The following is a 21,888-nucleotide window of genomic DNA, read 5'->3' on the forward strand; positions in this document are numbered from 1 at the left end:
TATATAGGCAGTGTTCAACTGCCTTGCCATGGTCTGATTTTGCTGAAAACTCAGCACAGGTTGGATTTCCCCAAAGACTTGGGCACACTGAGTGTTTCTTGTCCAAAGCACTTGGATGTGCACATGTGCTGAGAAAACTGCATTGGCTGCCAATCAGCTATTGGGCCATGTTCCGGGCCTTGTTGCTAACAGATAAAAAGCCCTGAACAGCTTTGGGACCAGGTTACCTGAAAGATCACCTGCCCCTATATCAACCTGCATCAATCTGTATTAGTCTGACCCTCCTTGTCAGATCTTCCTTCCCTAGCAGAGATCGTTCACATTTTAAAATGCTTCCCACCCCACCCCCGCTTCTCCTCCAGTTGCCATGGAGTCTAAAACATTACTAAATACCCCAAACAGATTGTAAATGATTGCCAGTGTGACTAATCTAATTCTGTCAGATGTGGTCTTAAGACTAGTTTGAACTGCAATGGGTTTGGCTATCTCTCAGCATAGAGATCAGCATCGCCAGCTGCCCTGATTTTGCTCTTATGAGACAGGTGTGTAACAAGAAGGTGTTGCTGCCATATTGGTCCGAGAGATGCCAAGTAAGAGAGGTCATTGATAGATCTGTTATTGGATTTAACATTCATTGGTGAAAAAGAAGGTAGGGCTGTTATATTGGGAAATAAGGGAGTTGGCTATACAGCTGCAAATGAAACAAGAAGGTGTAACAAGAAGGTGTTGCTGCCATATTGGTCCGAGAGACCACGAGATGCCAAGTAAGAGAGGTCATTGATAGATCTGTTATTGGATTTAACATTCATTGATGAAAAGGAAGGTAGGGCTGTTATATTAGGAAATAAGGGACTTGGCTATACAGCTGCAAATGAAACGTTTTGAATGCGTCGTAAAATGCAATATACAATTGTGACACCAGATGGCGAATGTGAGCTATAGCTAATTCAATGAATTTTTCAAAACGATTTTTTTAAAAAAAGCATTTTCACAATGTTTTTAACTTGTGTGTAGATCCCACCCAAAACTGCAGAATGCTTTGTACGCTGAAAAGTGCTGTAGCAGGAATAACGTTGCTCCTTTTGAAAAGCAAAAGTGAACGAGGGAATAACGAGGTTTTCAAGTTTGTCGGTAAGTGATCAGAAGAGGGGAAATCAGAGAAAGAGGAAAATAATCAAGCAGAGATTGGATGCAGCTTCCCTTTTCTTTGTTGGGCGTTCCTACTTCATGCTAGCTGTTTCTTTTCAAGATCGTTTGCATTCTAAAGCTAAACGTTGCATTTTATCAGCCCGAAGGTCGTGTGCCGAAGCTCAGTATGTTTGCAAGCTGAACCTTCACTGAAATCAGTGAAGCTGACTTCAAGGGAGTTGTGCATAGGATTACAGCCACGCTGATCCTAATAAATGGGGTATTATTGTGTACTGCTACTCTTTGGTGTATGTGTGTACATATACATACAGTAGACCTACAGAGCTGGCGGCATTTCTGGACTCTCCTTGGGGATGTCATAATGAGCTTCTGCACTTCAAAATGCCCCACTACTCCATGGCCTAATGATGTTGCCTTGTGGTTAAGGGCAGAAGCTATCAGGAGGAAGTTCTGGATCCAGGTATAAGATTCAAAATGTTGATGACTACAGAAAAAAAATGCCAAGATCCTAGTTATTGAGTGCTACATGTCCTGTTAGCTTTGCCACGTCAATATTCAGAAACTGCTCCCTTTGTTTCCAGAGAGAACCACACATTCCTTACGAAGCTCGTGCTTCTGCAAGGTGAGGTCCAGCAAAAACCTGCTATACCTCTCCTTTTTGTAAATATTTGTCTGAAACTCACTCGGCTTGTTGAAGTATGTTCATGCTTCAGTCACTCTGAGCTCTGCACTGATCCATACAATCTTTCTGGCAATCCTTCTGAGCTGTCTCCGGAGTCAAGATTCTGTTCTCTGTCAAGCCAGGCACCTGGTAATGTTTGCAAGTGCACCGTGCTCTGCGTGCTGCTCAGTGCCGGCCCTACTATCGGGCAGGATGAGGTGGCCCCCTCAGGCAGCAGGTGTTGGGGAGCAAGGCAGTGTTGAGGGTGTTGGGGGACAGGTCTGTTTTTTCCACGCAGACTGTCTGCACCCTCTAAGCCAGCCTGCTGCCCTCAGGTATGGTGGGAGATATGCTGTCCTGTTACCAGCATTGAAATAAGATTCAACCGGCCCCCCAGTCAGCTTCTGTACATGGAATAGGAGGAAGGGCGCCATCTTGCCTTTTGCCACAGGCGGCAAAATGTCTTGAGCCAGCCCTGGTACTGCTGCACAAGACAAAAGCCGCTATTATTCTCATAGGCCGGGATGGGAAACTTCTTTAGTCCAGCAAGCCTGATCCTTATCTGTCCCACCTCCACCCCCCCATAGGCCAACTCTGGCAGATGGGCAGGACAATCCACCTGTCAATCACTTGGTGTCAGCACAATATTGGCAGGTGGTTTGTCCAATCAAAGCCCCATGCTCGGCTCTTCCCAAGTGCCTGGCAGTGCCTTGGTTTTCAGGCACTTACGAACCATAGAGCAAGGAGATTTGCCAGCCATCTGTCAGATGTTTGGGAAGCAGCATGCAAAGAGCACAGGAGTGGCTTTCAGCAAGTGTTGAAAAGTGTGCACTCTTTCACACAAGCCCTTGTACATGTGTAAAGAAGGCTTGTGCCTGCATTCAGTGTAATGTGTGAACAAGCCTTTTGTTTCCGTTTTTGGCCAGAGCAAGAAGGAGCTCCCGACCTCAGTCTTGAGATACCTTCCTGTCCACTCATTGCCATCGATTTCTTTGGTTTCGAACATTCCGGGATGTCGTCAAATTAATTCAGCCTCTCTTTGCGAGAACAAAGTCCAGTCCTCTTCAGTGAGGAGGAGCTCAGGGGTTACGTAAGAGTGAGAGGGGTGAATAACAACCAGAGGCTGTTCCTTTCTCCTGACAGTTTGCCCAGGAACTGGCGTCTCCCTGCTCCTCTCATTTTACACTCAAATATCCAAGTGGGAACACTTGTTTGTCACAAAGGCCGAGGGATCGCAAAACAAAAGGCTCTCCAGCTTCTCATTTTCCTTTACTTTAGAGGGCAAATTAAACAGGTTTTCAAGGTTGTTTCTTTCTTCCCCTGCCTCTAATGTTTCAAAAAATTCATTTCAATGTGACAAGTGAAGAGTTTCTTGTGGGGGTCAACAACCATTGGATATCAAAGCCAGTGTATGACTTCAGCAAGAGCATTTTATTTGGCAAAGGGACTTTCATAAACTAGAGAGGCAGTGTGGTGTAGTGATTGGTGCAGCAGACTCTGACTGGCAGAAACTTGGTCCAGATCCCTACTCAGCCATGAAGCTCACTGAGCGACTTTGGGCCTATCACACATCTCAACCCAATCTACCTCAGGGTGGGCATGAGGATGGAAGTGAGGGGGGGAGACTTAGGAACATAGGGAGCTGCCTTATGCTGAGTCAGACCATTAGTCCACCTACCCCAGTATTGTCTACACTGGCTGGCAGAGGCTTTGCAGGGTTTCAGACAGGGGTCTCTCTAAACCCCACCTGGAGATGCCATGGACTAGACCTGGGACCTTTTGCTGATGCTCTGACCATATTTCTCACCTTTTCCTTGGAACAAAGGTGGGATATATATGTTTTAACCACATACAGTGGTACCTCAGGTTAAGAACTTAATTCATTCTGGATGTCCGTTCTGAACCTGAAACTGTTTTTAACCTGAGGCACCACTTCAGCTAATGAGGCCTCCCGCTGCCGCCACATAATTACTGTTCTCATCCTGAAGCAAAGTTCTTAACCCGAGGTACTATTTCTGGGTTAGCGGAGTCTGTAACCTGAAGCGTCTATAACCTGAAGTGTCTGTAACCTGAGGTACCACTGTATCGATCTGGCAACGAACAGGCTCTAGGTTCTTCCCTGGTTTTGTAGCAGCTCCCAACAAAATCCTCCGAGGCAAGAAAGTGGGACTGAGCCGCTTGATCTCACTGTACCCATGATGGAAACATCCTTCCCGTAGAATCATAGTTGGAAGGGACTCGATCATCTAGTCCAAACCTCGCAATGCAGGAATATGCAGCTTTCCTTTATGGGGAATTGAACCAGCGACCTTGACATTATCAGCACCACACTCTTAACCATCCAGGACCATTGCTGGCAACTTGGTAGTCATTTTGCAGCCATTATCAAAACTTGTGGGGTAGGTCAATCTTATGGCCATCTTACAGATGAGAAACTCAGGCTGGAGATACCAACGTAATGCAGAAAGCAAGGTCTCGTTAATAATAATAATAATTTAATATTTATACCTCACCCATCTGGCTGGGTTTCCCCAGTCTCTCTGGGAGGCTCCCAACAGAATATTAAAAACACGATAAAACATCAAACTTTAAAAACTTCCCTATACAGGGCTGCCTTCAGGTGTCTTCTAAAAGTGAGGTAGTTGTTTATTTCATTGACATCTGATGGGAGGGTGTTCCACAGGGTGGGCACCACCACTAAGAAGGCCCTCTGCCTGGTTCCCTGTAACTTCACTTCTCACAGTGAGGGAACCGCCAGAAGGGCCTTGGCACTGGATCTCAGTGTCTGGGCAGAACGATGGCGATGGAGACGCTCCTTCGGGTATACTGGGCTGAGGCCGTTTAGGGCAGGCTTCCTCAAACTCGGCCCTCCAGATGGTTTTTTTGGCCTACAACTCCCATGATCCCTAGGTAGCAGGACCAGTGGTCAGGGATGATGGGAATTGTAGTCTCAAAACATCTGAAGGGCTGAGTTTGAGGAAGCCTGGTTTAGGGCTTTAAAGGTCAGCACCAACATTTTGAATTGTGCTCAGAAACATACTGGGAGCCAATGTAGGTCTTTCAGGACCGGGCTTGTTCAAGGATCTCCTGTGCCCTGGCCCTACAGCTCTTCCTCCACTACCTGGCTTGTAGTATTGCCATATAACCTGCAAGGAAGCTTCCAGGTGACCTGTTCATTGAACATTCATCCTGAACTGTTTTGGCATGGAGTTCAGATGAAGTTGGCTATTCATTGAGCATCCATTCTGACTTACTGGTGGAGATGTTAGACACGCTGCACCAAAGCAAGTTCATTTCCCCATCGCTTTGCTTATCGCAAAAATGAAACGTAACCCAGCCTTTTGGGGAAATTAGTTTGCTGTGCAAAAACCTCCCAGTCAACCCAAATTTGCTGGCATGTGACTGAGCCCCACCTGAAAATAGTGACAGTCTGGATTCTGGAAGCACCCCAAGATTCTTGCTTCCAAAGCAGTGGAAGAAGCGGTGAGGGGAGAGACTCCATCAGGCAAGGCCTCCTTCCATCTGCCTTGCCCCACCCTCCGGCCCTGGGTCTCCTCATAAGGAAGCTGTTCCTGGAGGAAGAACTGTGAGGGGAGAGACTCCATCAGGCAAGGCCTCTTTCCACCTGCCTTGCCCCACCCTCCAGTCTCTGCTTCTTATTTTGTACTGTATTATGTTGTGCACTGTGGTTTGCTGTTGTTTTATTGATTGGAGTTTAGAAATTACTTATTGTAATTGTTGAGTGGATTTCTGTTTCATTTTGAAATGCTGATATTTAATATTATTCTATATTATTTTAATGAATGTTGAATGTTATTTTATTTGCATATTGTATATTGTATTATGCATATTGTCTTATTTATATGATGTTAGCCGCTCTGAGCCTGGCTTTGGCTGGGGAGAGCGGGATACAAATAAAATTTATTATTATTTTATTATTTAAAAACCACACACACTTTTACAAAGGAAGGAGCTGTTCCAACAAGGATCATTCTTAGATAGGGAGCTGCACTTTCCTGAGTACAGCAGGTGTTTCTTGTTTCGTAAGAGGCCAGGGTGAGCCGCAGGTCTTTGTCTCAACAATGGTGGCCAAGCTAGACAAAAGTAGCCAGCCTCTCTTTCCCTGATAGCTGAATGGGGTTTGCGACTTTGCTGCAAAACAATTTGGTGCACGGAGCGGCTGGATCCGCTACCCTGCAGCGTTTAATTGCAGCATTGAACTTTTCGCCCCAATTATGCTGATGTAATCAGTTGTGATCTGTTTTTCTCCCCTTCCCTTGACCCCCCTGCCCCACCCTGGTGGGACACTAGCCCAGTTAGCATGCGACGCAGCAGGAAGCCGCTTCAACACTGTGAGTTCTGTTTTTTACGTATATGGGTTTAATCAGGTCGTAATTCATCCGGATTTTTCCAGACATTACTGGGATTTCAAAGGCGGAAGTGACATCCAGGGGGAATTTCCGGAAAGCTCAACAATTTCAGGGTGTTTTAACCTCAGCAATTCTGGGTTCTCACTAATGAAGAGCTCAACAACTTTCAGGGTGTCCTGGTTTTTTACTTTTTGAAAGATGGCAGCCCTAGGAGTTGTAGCCCCGGCATTTGCAGGGTACCATGTCGCTGCCTACCTTGCTAGAGGGTCACCCAAAGGACCACCATTCATGCATTGAGGAAGGGAGTGGCACTGAGCCTGCCAGACCCACTCCTGCAGCACCCACATTGCCGACCGCCTCTAGGGATCTGGGGCCCAGTGCACACAAGCTGAGAACAGGAGGACCTAAGAACATAAGAAGACCCCTTTTGGATCAGGCCAGTGTCCAGCATCCTGTTCTCTTGTGCCTGTGGGAAGTCAGGGAGCACGGCATGAGCTCAACAGCCCTCTGTCTGCCTGCAATTCCCAGCCACTGGCCTTCGAAAGCACGTTACCTCTGACAGTGGTACATAGCCATCATGGCTGGTAGCCACGGATAAATCTCTTCCATGCAAGGGGGAATCCTGGACCAATCAGGATTCCCATCCCCTTGTATGGGGGGGGGGCTGTTGTGGAGCTCTGTGGTTGGTGAGCAGTGTGACTCATGTGTGCAATGCCAGGTTAAAGGTAAAGGGACCCCTGACCATTATGTCCGGTCATGGTCGACTCTGGGGTTGCGGCGCTCATCTCACTTTATTGGCCGAGGGAGCCGGCGTACAGCTTCTGGGTCATGTGGTCAGCATGACTAAGCCACTTCTGGCGAACCAGAGCAGCGCACAGAAACGCCGTTTACCTTCCCACCGGAGTGGTACCTATTTATCTACTTGCACTGGTGTGCTTTAGAACTGCTAGGTTGGCAGGAGCAGGGACAGAGCAACAGGAGCTCACCCCGTCGTGGGGATTCGAACCACCGACCTTCTGATCAGCAAGTCCTAGGCTCTGTGGTTTAACCCACAGCGCCACCTGCGTCCCTGCAATGCCAGGATACACACAATTATAAATCACACACAGAGAGAGAGGGAGAGAGCGAGCTTTTTTTCCAGCCAGAACTCAGTTCTGGCACCTCTCAGGTGGATGCCATTGCCATTATAAGAGAACAAGGGAGGCGTTTGTAGTGAGTTCCGGCACATTCTTTCAAGAGGTGAGGGGATCTGTGTGGAACTCTCCACACTCAGAGTCAAAACATGAGTTAGTCCTCCAAAAGCTTAGAGAGCTCAGTTCAAACGCCATGTAAGAGGTCCAGTACAAACTGCTTACAGTGGTACCTCGGGTTAAGAACTTAATTCGTTCCGGAGGTCCGTTCTGAACCTGAAACTGTTCTTAACCTGAAGCACCACTTTACCTAATGGGGCCTCCCGCTGCTGCCACACGATTTCTGTTCTCATCCTGAAGCAAAGTTCTTAACCCGAGGTACTATTTCTGGGTTATCAGAGTCTGTAACCTGAAGAATCTGTAACCTGAAGTGTCTGTAACCCGAGATACCAATGTACATATTGTCATGGAATGACATTGCTCAGGTAGTCTTTGTAATCCGGAAGGGCACAGACTTGAGATGATTCATATATACAGTATCTATCTGGAAGAAGAAGAAATAATAATAACCCAGAGGCCTTCTTTCTTTCTTTCTTTCTTTCTCTCCTCCCCCTCTTTCCCCCTCTCTCCTAGCATCTATGTATACTGAAATACAGAGAGAGAGGCCAGATATTGGGAATATCATGACTCATCCAGATTACATTGACGGAAACCCTGACCTTATCAAACCTAAAAAACTGCTCAACCCTGTAAGAGCCTCGAAAAGCCATCAAGAACTTCACAGGGAGCTGCTTATGAATCACAAGAGGTGAGGAAAAAGATCCAGCACAGCTGTTTACTGCACCCTAACCTCAAAGTGAGTAGAATTATGAACTAGGAAGAAGAAGCAGGTCCCGTGTCTATGCACAGTTGTACCGATGACCTGCATAGTTAGTTCCACTTGTGAAAACTGCAATATGCCATGTCCTTCCACATCCCAGACCATGGATTTTTTTTCCTGTCAGGCCTTTGGCCTGTGAGCTGGGGGGCGGGGGGAGGGAGGATAGATTTTAAGAGTCTTTCTTAGAGCCATATTTTTTTGGTAAAAAAATAATAATTGCAGAATAGAGGCCAGGAGTAATAATAAAGGGCAGGGATTGGTGTGAAGCAAATAGACCCTTCCCTCTAATTAGCATGAGCCTCATTGGGAAATGGCACCTTTTGTAGCTTTTTTCCACAAGCCACAAGTACTAGGAAGTTGCTCTGTTAAATGAAAAAGAAAGCTGACATTTTAAGCACAGAAGCCTCCACGCACCCACATCCGTGCTAGAACAAAACTATATAGTCATTTTGAACAGTTATTATTATTATTATTATTATTTATTTGTACCCCGCCCACCCACAGTGGGCGGCTTCCAACAAAGATTAAAAATACATTAAAATGTCACACATTAAAAACTTCCCTGAACAGGGCTGCCTTCAGATGTCTTCTAAATGTCAGGTAGTTGTTTATCTCTTTGACATCTGTTGGGAGGGTGTTCTACAGGGCAGGTGCCACTACCGAGAAGGCCCTCTGCCTGCTTCCCTTTAGCTTTGCTTCTTGCAGTGAGGGAACTGCCAGAAGGCCCTTGGCGCTGGACCTCAGTGTCCAGGCAGAACGATGGGGGTGGAGACACTCCTTCAGGTATATCAGGAGCAATTAGGGTAGTACACCATAGCTGAGCAGTAGGGCATGTGCTTTATAATGTTTATATGAAGAAATTCCCTGGCGCCCCTGCTTTAAAGGATCAGGTAGCAAGTGGCTCCTCCACAGACCCTGGTCTGCCCCTGCTAGTCATGGAGCACGATGGGGAAATCGATGGACCAGCCAGGCTTCTGATAATCCATGCCAGATTCTGGAATTCTAGCCCTGGAATCAATGTGAATGTCTCCATAACTATTCCGATTAGCACAGGCAGGCCTTTCCTTTTAAAATTTATCCATCTTTACTCTTTCGTTCCCCCCCCCCCCTTTTAACATTCACCTGCTGATCCATCGTACTACAATGTCCGTAGCTCTTTTGTTTCTCTTTTAAAAAAATAAATAAATCATTATTTAAAATCACAAAGCCTGAGTGGACACGCACTCCTACACCAGAGGAGAAGCCTGCACACGATTCAGGTCACGTTTCATAATCTCGCCTTGGGTTCTTGCAGCGTCAATAGAGCCAGAAGAACGTCAGCTCCTGCCCGAGATTTCCCCAAACTCTCCGAAGAGGTACATATATTTACAGATGAAAGGAAGACAGGGTTGCTTGTAAAGGTCCTCCTAGATAAAAGGAAGCAGAAGAGCTGGTAAATATCCAGCATTGTTTGTTTTCTGAAGCATGAATCTTGTTTGAAAAGGGCAGGCAGGGGGCAGTTAGGCTATGGAGTGAGCTGTTCAGATTGGATCATTAGCATATGTATTTATTCGTGCATTCGTTCATTTATAAATTTGTATTCCACCTTTCAGGGCAAAAAAACAACAACACCCTCCCTAGCTGGCTTAGAACAAGAACAATCATTTCTGGTGGGTGGCTAGAAAAGAGCTGTAGCTCAGAGGTAGTGGGTCTGCTTTGAATGCAGAAGATTCCTGGTTCAGGCCCTGACATTCCTGCCTAAAACTCTGGAGAGCTTCTGCCAGTCAATGTAGGCAGTATTGAGGTAGATGATCAGGGCCGTCTTACCCATAGGCACTAGGGGTGTGGGGCACCTGGGCGCCGGGCTCTCAGGGCATAGCTGTCAACTTACAGATATGAAAATAAGGGACCAGCAGCCTCAAAACTAAGGGATCAGCAGCCAAAATAAGGGATTTTCCAAGCACAGGTATGTTCAACTTCTGAGCCCCTCCAAGCCAAAGGCAGAAAGCCCAGCCAGCAGCCAAACGAAGCCTCAAGCGGTGGTTCCCACAGCGCAGCAACCTGGCAAAGGGGATGCAGCAAGGAAAACCACCGTCACCTCTCCGCTGGGAAGCGCTGAGCAAAGGCGAGTCCCCAGGCAACGCTGCCGATTTGATCGGCACAAGGCATGCAAGCTCCACCCCCCAGGCATTCTTAGACTCCTTATTGGGTGAGCAACACAGCCAAGCAACACAGTTGGAGCCTCCCTCCTCCCTGGCCGGCAGGGAGGGAGGGAGAGGAGCTGCTTCCTTTGAAACCCGGGAAATTTAAGGGACATCATCAATAAGGGACAGCAGCGGGACAAGGCGCTGGGATAAGGGACTTTCCCGCCAAATAAGGGACAGTTGACAGCTATGTCTCAGGGGCACCAAGCTGAGAGTCCAGAGCCCAAAAGTGGAGCCCAGGGAAGAGCCCGCCTGTCGGTTGGGGCACCGCAGTGGGCTCAAACTCTGCACCATGAGTTCGGGGGCGACTGAGCCAGTGAGATGCTGAGGCGGCTGGCCAGCTCCTCCCTCCTCCGCGCCTGGGACTGGGGAACCTGGGGGGGGGGGTGCCAGGTGGATCTTTGCACCCCGGCACCGCATATGCTTAAGACAGCCCTGTAGATGATGGACCAATGGCCTGGCTCAGTTTAAGGCAGCTTCCTATGTTCCTCTGTAGATACAATTAAGACAGCCCCCAAATCCAGATAATAATGGCAGCAGCTAACAACCAGCATGCTTACCTGTGGAGCTAGGAGCTCCTTTTATTCCATGCTGTGTGTATCCTGCCTGCTTCCATCTGATAAGATTAAGATCTGGCACAGAATTCATCATCTTCACAATCTTGATACCTACCTGTGCTGGAAGCGTATTGGTTTTAATACCAGTTTAATTGTTGCAACATCTTCAAAACGGTCTCAGGCCTGAAGCATGTTTAGTGCCCATCTAAACACAGTAGAGATCTTGGAGATCTGCAGTTGCCTCAGCAGGCAACATACCAGATCTGAAGGAATCTGCAGGTTCTGGTCCCCCTGCCCCAGGATCTGATCCCTATCTCCAGGTTGAAAATCCAAGGCAAGTTATTGAGTGCCCTCTACTTAGGAACAGATTTTTGCTCTCCTCTTCTGTGGGTCCTCAGCACTTGCTTTTAGCTGTACAGTGATACCTTGGTTCTCAAACTTAATCCATTCCGGAAGTCCGTTCCAAAACCAAAGTGTTCCGAAACCAAGGTGCGCTTTCCCATAGAAAGGAATGCAAAATGATTACTCTGTTCCAAACTTTTAAAAACAACCCCTAAAACAGCAGTTTAACATGAATTTTACTATCTAACGAGACCATTGATCCATAAAATGAAAGCAATAATCAATGTACTGTACTATAAAATAAAAAAGACAGTATTGTAGATGATCAAAATTACAATTTCCCCCCCTTACCTGTACTGATGGTAGTCATTGTTTGGATGGGGGGCTTTTATCCATTTCCGCAGTCACACAATCAATCAAACGGTAGCTGAACTGGGTTCCACACAGTCACAAAAACAAATTAACTGGAAAAGCCTCAAAAACAAAAACGCAAAATAAATAGCAAAAACAAAAGCACCAAACTTAATCCATTCTGGAAGTCTGTTTGATGTCCGAAATGTTCAAAAATCAAGCCACACCTTCTGATTGGTCCAGGTGGCCCGGAAACAACAGCCACATCTGACGTTCGGCTTCCAAAAAATGTTTGAAAACCGGAACACTTCTGGGTTTTTGGTGTTTGAGAACCAAGGTGTTTGAAAACCAAGGTACCACTGTATATATTTATTTCACAAGCTTGGACATAGAAGGGGGCCTCTCTAAAACTCCCATCTACACTATACTTTAAAAACCGTATCATACCTCTTTATCCAGTCAGGGCTTCCTCCGAAGAATCCTGGCATCTGTCGTTTGTTAAGGGTGCTGGGAGTTTGCCTGTTTGCCTCACAGAGTTGCAGTGGTTTAACAGTCAACTCATCTTCCTAGGGAACAAACCACAATCCCCAGGGTTAGTTGTGGAGTGGGGAGGAGGCATGACTGTAGGGTGAAGATGTTGCCTTATACAGCGAGACCATTGGTCCCTCCAGTCCAGACATGATTGACCATGTTCTCCAAGCTCTCTGCCAGTTCATTTGATGTTTATTGTTGTTGTTAAAAACAGTCAAGATCCTGATAAGCTGCAAGGGACGTCATCTGAGCAGGGTGACCAAAACATCACAGAATGTATACAGTAGCATTAGAGCAAAAAACCCATTCAAACACACCACACTGACTAAGGCCACACATTCGCACCACGCAGTTATAGCACTCTTATGCCACATTAACAGCCATTGAATCCTGACCCAACTTTGCTCAAGTCAGTATGATGGGCAACGGCCACTGCTTACAGTACTGAACTTCAGAGCAGATCAATTTGTGCAGGAACTATTTGCAGCAAAAACTGCCAGAGGTACTGTATTCTAGTGTAAGATTATTGGTTGAATTACTCCCCCTGCTGGTGGCTGATATTAATTATTATTGGTTGAATTACTCCCCCTGCTGGTGGCTGAGATTTATTATTATTTTTTTAAGTTGGTCAAACTTTGAAATGTTATGCTTAATTAAAACATTTTCTTTTTACACTTTTTCCATACGATTTTAAGGGTACACCCAGTTGATCACAGAGAGTAGCAAGGCAGGAAATAATTCTGGATAAAGCTTTTGCGCTGATGCGTGATTTGTCATACATAAAGTTGCCTCACTGATCAAATATTCTCAAATATTTTTCATTGTCATGAAGTGGGACCGCCAGGAGTCTGTAACTTCCCTTTTCCCATTCATTCATTTCTTATATTTCTATGCCGCTTTTCACTCTCATGAGTCACAAAGCGGCTTACATACGATAAATAATAACATAGCAGTACATCACAATTGCAACACAGATGATATACAAATTGCCAAGTCATCAATAAAGTGACCACCTCCTATAAAACATTAACAAAACAACTTTGAAAATATAGATAACAGCCCAACCACGAGAAAAACCATATTATAAAGTTCACAAAGTGCTTACAATCCACAAAACAGTACAGTGGTATCTCGGGTTAAGAACTTAATTCGTTCTGGAGGTCTGTTCTTAACCTGAAACTGTTCTTAACCTGAGGTACCACTTTAGCTAATGGGTCTCCTGCTGCTGCCACGCCGCCGCCATGCTTTTTCTGTTCTCAACCTGAAGCAAAGTTCTTAACCTGAGGTACTATTTCTGGGTTAGCAGAGTCTGTAACCTGAAGTGTCTGTAACCTGAGGTACCACTGTATTAACACCAATATTAACACCAATATTAATAAACAAGCAAGCAAAAAACGAACTAAGCACTGCTGAATTCACGCTCGCTCTTTCTCTCTCTCTCTCCCTCTCTCCCCACCTCCCCATGACTCATAGTCTTCTACTCAGTTCATCAAAAAACACATTCACATTATGGTCATAATAGCAACTTCCTTCTGAAATCTCTGAGGGCTGAAGTGTGGGGCAAGGCAGGTGGAAAAAGCCCTTGGCTGGTGGCCAGCACAGAGTCCCCTTCCCCTTCCCATCCATGCTGCCGTTGGGTCATTTTTAGACTCTGAACTTAGCAGTCTTATGGGGTTGGGGAATGCCCTTTAGATGGCCGTGTGCATTGCCTTGCTTACTCTAAAAAGTGGCAAGCCAGCCCTCCTCTGTCTTGGGGGGTGGGGGCTCCTGCTTATTCCACTTGGTGTGGAAATGGTACCTTCAGTCTTAACCCCCTGCCCTGCCAGCAACCACAAATTCCCATCACTTTCTTTCTGGCCAATGGAATAGTTCCTGTGCCCAGTCAGCCTGAATTGGTTACCAGGAAGATGCCACCAGACACCTCCTGTCATATCCTTGGCTGAGAGGAAGGCACAGCACATGGCTGACCATACCACTAATCCGCTACCATTCCACACACACACACCCACCCTTTTTTAGGCTGCCAAATGGTAAAGAGGACAGGTTTTTGTAGCACCTTTAAGCAACACCTGTTGAAATTCTAAGACACAGATAGATAAGTCGCCTCTCATCATCTTCAATTTCAGACCGCATGCTGCACAAAAGAAAACAATACAGTGGTACCTCAGGTTACATACGCTTCAGGTTACAGACTCTGCTAACCCAGAAATAGTACCTCAGGTTAAGAACTTTGCTTCAGGATGAGAACAGTAATCATGCTTTGGCGGCGCGGCGGCAGCAGGAGGCCCCATTAGCTAAAGTGGTGCTTCAGGTTAAGAACAGTTTCAGGTTAAGAACGGACCTCCGGAACTAATTAAGTACTTAACCCAAGGTACCACTGTATAATAAAACACAGAACTGAACTAAAGTAGCAGGTTGGAGACAGCTGCATAATCAGCAAAGGGAAGAAATGTTTTCTTAAATTTCTGGGTAAATAAAAATGTTAGTTCGGCACCTGAAGGCCAGCAATGTGGGCATCAGGCGACTCTCTTTATGGAAATGATTCCATAGCTGGGGCACCTTTGTCCATAATCACTATACCTAAGTAGTTTTTCAAAAGGCAGTCCTTTACACGCCTACCTGGGGGTAAGTCCCATTGAAGTCACTGGGATGTCCTTCTTAGCAGTAGACATGTGTAGGATCGCAACACAAGGATGCAATGCTTTGCCCACTTTTCTTGTAGTAAGCACCATTGAATTCTGGGGATTGCTGTTGAGCAGGGTTGCCCTGTTTGTTTCCCCGCAGGACACAACCATGTGCACTTGGCAGCTCAGCCTTAATTAACCTGCCCCTTTTCCCTCCTCGGTTCACAGAGGCTTGGGAGTCGAGAGCAAACCAGAACTGCAGCGAGTTCTGGAGCATCGGCGGCGGAACCAGCTGATCAGGCAGAGGAAAGAAGAGGAAGAGGCGAAGAAGTTGAAATCTCCCTTTGAGCAAGAGCTCCTGAAGAGGCAACAGAAGCTGGACCAGGTAGGACACAGTTCTGAAATCTTGTTGCAATAAACCACATCAGAAGTGCAGAGAAATCCACCCTGTACTTATTCTTAACAATCACATGGTGCTCTTCAGTCTTTTCACAAACAACTCTGCATTGGTTAGGTTAGGGGAAGGATCTGTGAGTTTTTATGCGCAGCGCTGCTGTCGAGCTTCATCCCATTGGCAAAGGGACTACTCCCCAGTCCTTGACTTCGTGCAATTTAAGGTAAAGGTAAAGGTACCCCTGCCCGTACGGGCCAGTCTTGACAGACTCTGGGGTTGTGCGCCCATCTCACTTAAGAGGCCAGGGGCCAGCGCTGTCTGGAGACACTTCCGGGTCACGTGGCCAGCGTGACATCGCTGCCCTGGCCAGAGCCAGAGCCAGAGCCGCACAAGGAAACGCCGTTTACCTTCCCGCTGGTAAGCGGTCCCTATTTATCTACTTGCACCCGGAGGTGCTTTCGAACTGCTAGGTTGGCAGGCGCTGGGACCGAGCAGCGGGAGCGCACCCCGCCGCAGGGATTCGAACCGCCGACCTTTCGATCGGCAAGTCCTAGGTGCTGAGGCTTTAACCCACAGCGCCACCTGCGTCCCATTCGTGCAATTTACCTTTGCTCAAAACTCACAGGAATATGCCTCAAGCTTTCACCTGATGATCTGGATAAACCCTTTTGATCCAGGTTCTGCCGTCCGTAATGGGATTGCAGCCACCAGGCTGCCTAAGCCTCCTGCCCCAGCAGCAGAGCAGCTGTTTTTCTATCCTGGTTTAATCCCCAGATTTCAACACCACTTACAAGCTCTTCAATCCCCTTGAAGTCACTGAGAGCTCTAAGCTTGTAAACACCAGTTCAGGATTTCAAAATGTTTAAACCAGCCTGGCGAAACAAGGAAGGCAACCAAAACATTGCGCGTTGCACTCTTACCGGATAGAAATCTTAATTAAATTTTCGGCAGAGCACCACACACATCTCTTGAAGGCACAATTATCAACATGTTGCCATGTTCATCCTTCTTGTTTTCATTAAGACAGGCTGCTCCCTTCTCTCACGCTAGCTGGTAATTGCAGACATCGCTTAGTGGATGTTCCATGGCTTGGAAGACGCATAGCGTGAGCTTAGCTGGAAATCTGTAATTAAGCGCTTTTATTTTTTGGGTTTTTTAAAAAAAAAATACCCTAATACAATTTAAATGAAATACTCTCCTCCTCAAGCATTTAATTAAGAGTTCTTAACTCCTTTTATTTTATTTTAAAGCCTCCTGATTATTACGATTATTAATTACTATTGTCTCAACTCAACCTGATTTCAGCAATTTCTTAATTATTCTGGCTTTTTTGCGATTAAAGCTATTTGCTAGACAGGCAAAATACATGATCCGAACATCCCTTTTTTCCCCTCCACTTAAAGCTTTTCGCAGCTGCCTTTCATTAGAAAAGGGGGGGGGGGAGTGTAGATGGTGCAAGAGCAGGACTTTGAATGGGAGGAGATCAAAATGCAGTCTCCCCGTACCTTAGTGGTACAGCATCTGCTATACTTGCAGAATGGTCAGTCCCTGGCATCTCCAGGTAGGGCAGAGAGAGACCCTAGTCTGACCCCAAGGCTGGAGTGGGGCTGCCAGTGAGCGTATACGGTACTAAGCAAGGTGGACCAATGGGTCTGAGTCCGTTTAAGGAGACTTCCTATATTTCCCCCGCTAAAAGTGTGGCAACATTCCAAGGAGGTTCGTGCTGCTAATTAGCCTTCCTTCTCATTCTACATCCTGCCTTTCTCAAACCAGAGAAGGGGATTATTTTGGCATAGGGTGGCAAGGAGGGCCACCCCTGCAAAACCATCCCCCACTCCCCACCAATGAACCTCCTGTTTGTAGAAACCTCCGACTGGAATGTAGCCTGCTTGTACAGTGACCCCCTGGACCAGAGCACACCAGGCACTCCTGTCTTCCACTGCCCCCCACAGTTTGGTCAAACTCATGTTGGTCGCTTTGAGAACACTATCCAGCCATCTCGTCCTCTGTCGACCCCTTCTCCTTGTTCCCTCAATCTTTCCCACCATCAGGATCTGTCCTTCCAGTGAGCACTCAGGGCTGATTTCCTTAAGAATGGAGAGGTTTGATCTTCTTGCAGTCCATGGGACTCTCAAGAGTCTCCTCCAGCGCCATAGTTCAAAAGCATCAATTCTTTGGCGAACAGCCTTCTTTATGGTCCAGCTCTCACTTCCATACCTCACTACTGGGAAAACCATAGCTTTAACTATAAGGACCTTTGTCGGCAAGGTGATGTCTCTGCTTTTTAAGGTATGCTGATCTGCAAATGTTTCTCGGATGAAGAGTGGGATTAAAATATCTTTAAATAGAGACATGGAGAGACATGGAGAGCTGCATTTCTGCCATCCCAGCCTGAGGTCTCCCTCCCCTACTCTCTCCACATACAAACACATACACAGTTTTATTAATGTATATATCCCTCCTTTCTTCTCCCATCAGTTGGAGAGGGAGCAAGAGAAGCAAGAAGAAAACGCGCCAGAGTTTATTAAAGTAAAAGAGAACCTGAGGAGGACATCAACGTTAACTGGGGCGGAGAAGGTCGCCTAGCGGATGGGAGCAACTGAGACCAGAATGGAAGAGGAGGACCTTCTCTGCTCGCTTGAATACCTACATGCTGACATCTTCTTATATGGTGGACATTCACAGTTACGTCTTTGGGGCTGCTTACTGTTTATTAACGCTTGCTCCGGTAGAAACTCCACACCATGGGCTTTTGCTGTACATCTAGGAAGGAATAACATCGGTGTGGGGGGGGCTGGGAAAGTTTGTGATGCTATGCTAGTAGAAGCGTTTGGGTGGGGAGTAATAATAATGGCCTGAGCCTTCCTCTCGAGTAAACAGGCAATGTTGATGCCCTATCCCATCCCTTGTTAGCTCTGGGCTTAAACCTTGGAAATGCAATGTGTGGGCGATGGTCTATGAAGAATAGGCCGTCATATCAATGCCAGGGCTTCAAGACGCTCAGCAGCAGAAACTAATGGTTGTAATAAATTTCAGGCTCAGTCAAGCTAATTTTTGGAGTAGCTTGTTGGAAACCCAGAGAACGGGGCCAAAAATGAAAGAAACGAAAAAGGGAAGAGGCTATCAGCGCCAACTAACCGCTAGAGCTCACTCAGCTACGCTTTTGTCACTTTCTGCTGTGTCGAAGCAACACCCACCCAGAAAATGCAACCATGTCAATAAGCGTGTGAGTTTCTGTACTTCACTTGAAGTTCGTGAAAGGCTCCTAGGTCGAAACCCCCACTTGAAACCTCAGAAAGCCATGGCTGGCCTGTGTAGACAGTACTGAGTGACAAGCCAATGGTCTGACTCACCATAAGGCAAGCCTCCTATGTATTGCACCGCTGAGATGGTGGTGGAAGCATGTGGTGTCTCTTAGTGTCTATGAGGATGTATTGGTCCTTTCTTAGATTCAGTCGTAAAGTAACACTCGCGTTTCTTTCTGCAACTTAACATGTTACTACAGAAAGAGCAGGCCCGGGTTACAGTATATCATGCGGTCAGATGCAAAAACTTCTCAACCCTCATGCTCTGACATGGGGAGCAGGGATCATATTCCAGAAGGGGCCTTTAGGAGCTGTGTGGAAGGAATAAGAAACCATGCCTACAAATGTGTTGCTTTCAGAATATGGAGGAAGAAAACGGTGGTCTCAGAGAGACGGTGGTGGCCTAATAAGAATCACGGCAGCTGCATAGAGGGGGCCTCATGGGGCCACACAGAGGCCTGTTTGTGGACTCAGGTCAATGGCCTAACTCAGGCATAGCCAAACTTGGCCCTCCAGTTGTTTGGGGACTACAATTCCCATCATCCCTGACCAATGGTCCTGTTAGCTAGAGATGATGGGAGTTGTAGTCCCCAAACAGCTGGAAGGCCAAGTTTGGCCATGTCTGCCCTAAGTAGTCCAGCACCCTGTTTTCACAGAGGGAGACCCTTAGGCAGGACCTGAGTTCAAGAGTGCTCTCCTCTCCTGTGGTTTCCCCGCCACAGATTTTCAGGAGCCGTACTGCCTCAGACCGTGGAGACAGATAGCTACTGTGTCTTGTAGCCTTCACCATGAATCTGCTGGACCCTCTTTTAAAAGCTTCTGAGTTAGTGGCTGTTGCTGACTCCCGTGTGAGGGAGCTTCATGGTTTAACTGCACTGCATGAAGAAGGAGCAGTTCTGTTGCACATAAAAGTAATTCCCTTATCTTTATTTCTTTGTTTAAAAAAAGTAGGTCCCTTCCAGCTGTCAGATCGTAGTTCCTTTCCCCCTCAGTGGTACAATGTGAATTGGGTGGGGAATTCTTCTTAAAGCAAGAAACAAAAGTTGAGAAATATTTCCCCCACGGAAGAATTTAGAATAGTAATGAGAAGTTGGTTCAGAGAGAGCCTCAAAGTGCCTTCACACAGGAAGGCTTGGCTTGGCTTGGGACCAATTAATTCATAATACAACCTACTGGTAGATATTAGGAATTTGTGTGTGTGAACACTGGGGCTCGCCATTCCAAATGTTCTGGAACAAGCCGGGGCACCATGTCTGAAGGCTATGCAGAGATCTTTCTTGGGCGGTGTTTTAACAGCACCTAGGGATCTTGTACTATACGAGTCAGAATTCAGCCTATACAGAGGTACTGGAAATTGTGCTTCCCAAAATGTCTGTTACTTTTCCTCGAAAGCGCATATTATTCTTATTTTTACCCCAAAGAAACTCATTCTGTACCCTACTTAAGTATACTGTGCTATATAAACATAGTGATATCTGTGCACCTGCTGCATGTATATTATTGCACATGTTCATATTAACAACTTAACTGCCACCATTGCTTTCTTGGGGAGAGAACATTTTATCAAGAAAGAAAAAACAGAACAAAACCTGAATTGATGAGTAATTGTATATTTTGCTAGATATTCTATGAATGAAAACATCCGGCAGCCAAAATAAACTGATTTCGTTTTTCTAAGGAACGGATGATCTTTTAAATCTACAACTTCAGGCTTAATCAAGGCGGGTGCTTCAACTTCGTGGTCTTCCCCCCAGGTGACCACCTTTTAATTAAGAGTTGCACACTGGGATCTCCACCCAGGACCCATCTAGGGAGAAAGAAAGCATAGAGAGGGAGACCAGGAGCCACATTCCTCTCAGGGCAATGTTCTGCTGGCGGTGGACACAATCAGAGAAGAAAGTGGACAGAGCAAAAATGTAGCTTTTATCTTCATATAGTTGGCTAGTTTCTATGCAGCAGGGCCCCTGTGCCCCTCACAGAGCTGCATTTACTGGAGTGGTTTAACAACCAATGCATCTTCAAGAGGAAATCTGAGAACTGTAGCCTCTGTGAGGGAAAGAGGGGCTCCTAACCAACTCTAACCAACGACAGCTTAACAAACTACAGCTCTCAGAATTCTGTGCGGAAAAGCCACATTTTTAAAAAAGTAATAATATTAATATTAATAATAATAATTTATACCCTGCCTATCTGGCTGGGTTTCCCCAGCCACTCTGGGTGGCTTCCAACAGAATATTAAAATACAATAACCTATTAAACATTAAAAGCTTCCCTAAACAGGGCTGCCTTCAGATGCCTTCTAAAAGTCTGGTAGTTGTTTTTCTCTTTGACATCTGGTGGGTGCCGCTACCAAGAAGACCCTCTGCCTGGCTCCCTGTAACTTGGCTTCTCGCAGTGAGGGAACCACCAGAAGGCCCTCGGCACTGGACTTCAGTGTCCAGGCTGAACGATGGGGGTGGAGACGCTCCTTCAGGTGTACTGGACTGAGACCGTTTAGGGCTTTAAAGGTCAGCACCAACACTTTGAATTTTGCTTGGAAAGTGGCTTTCAATGTGTGGTGTAAAAGCAGCCTTTGTCTAATTCCCTTTCTGTTTCTGTGTGTGAGGCAGAAAGAGAGGCTGCATCTACACAGCTTTTTTAAAAAAAGCTCTGAAAATGCTCTGGAGAAAACCATTTTAAAGCTCGCAATGGAAAATTTCATAGAGTTCTTATTTCAGCTCTACAGCACCATCTGGTGTCAAAGTGTTAAAACACATTTATAACTTATTTTTCTTTTACTAATGTAGCTTGAGCTTGAGCCCAAAGATCATTCCTCAAGGGAACCCATATACTGTCACTGGAAAGATGCTAAACCCAGGCAAACAGCTGCCCTCATTACTCTGGTCAGGTATATTAGCCTCTAGTGACTTATGTATGAGGTTCAGGTCAGCAACATTGTGAAGCTACTTCCAAGGCCCCAGCCCTGCAAAGAATTCACAAAGCAATGCCATCTTCGCTATTTCGGTGGAAATCGTGAAATCTATTAGAGCGCTTCACAATCCAAGGATGTATAATGCAGCCAGCTGTCTGGAACGCAGCAGCAGGTCTGGGTTTGGCCAACGTCTGGATAAAAGAGTGCCTGGGTGCTTCCACCTTGCTTTTCAGAAGCAAGATAGGATACAAATGTACTAATAATGATGGTGGTGATATTTAGAATCTTTGAACGATGCAGAATCTCAAAAGGAGAATAAGGTCGTGAGATTCAGTTCCCCATTATTAATTTTGGGAGGGCAAATCCTTTGATGTGTCTCACCCGTTTGTTGTTCACAATATTCCCCCTGTGGCTGAGATACTTACCGTATTTTTTGCTCCATAAGACTCACTTTTTCCCTCCTAAAAAGTAAGGAGAAATGTGTGTGCGTCTTATGGAGC

General features: G+C 46.2%; 1 protein-coding gene and 1 long non-coding RNA gene across 2 annotated transcripts in view; one reads left to right on the forward strand and one right to left on the reverse strand.

Annotated features, from left to right (window-relative positions):
- Positions 1 to 20,154, forward strand: part of FAM107A (family with sequence similarity 107 member A) — a 34,270-nt gene extending 14,116 nt beyond the window's left edge. Inside the window, exons 2-4 of the mRNA XM_079964164.1 lie at positions 7,944 to 8,118; positions 15,007 to 15,163; positions 17,651 to 20,154. Coding sequence (XP_079820290.1) covers positions 7,944 to 8,118; positions 15,007 to 15,163; positions 17,651 to 17,758 — 440 coding nt within the window. The 3' untranslated portion in view covers positions 17,759 to 20,154. The remainder of the gene's footprint in view (positions 1 to 7,943; positions 8,119 to 15,006; positions 15,164 to 17,650) is intronic.
- On the reverse strand, positions 7,276 to 12,708 carry LOC307209217. Its single transcript, XR_013835434.1, has 3 exons — positions 11,624 to 12,708; positions 9,415 to 9,596; positions 7,276 to 7,854 (listed from the first exon to the last, which is right to left on the reverse strand). It is a non-coding gene; the product is annotated as an uncharacterized lncRNA (long non-coding RNA).
- Positions 20,155 to 21,888: the final 1,734 nt, after the last annotated feature.

The sequence above is a fragment of the Podarcis cretensis genome, assembly GCF_951804945.1.
Source record: "Podarcis cretensis genome assembly, chromosome: 2".
Lineage (NCBI taxonomy): Eukaryota > Metazoa > Chordata > Lepidosauria > Squamata > Lacertidae > Podarcis > Podarcis cretensis.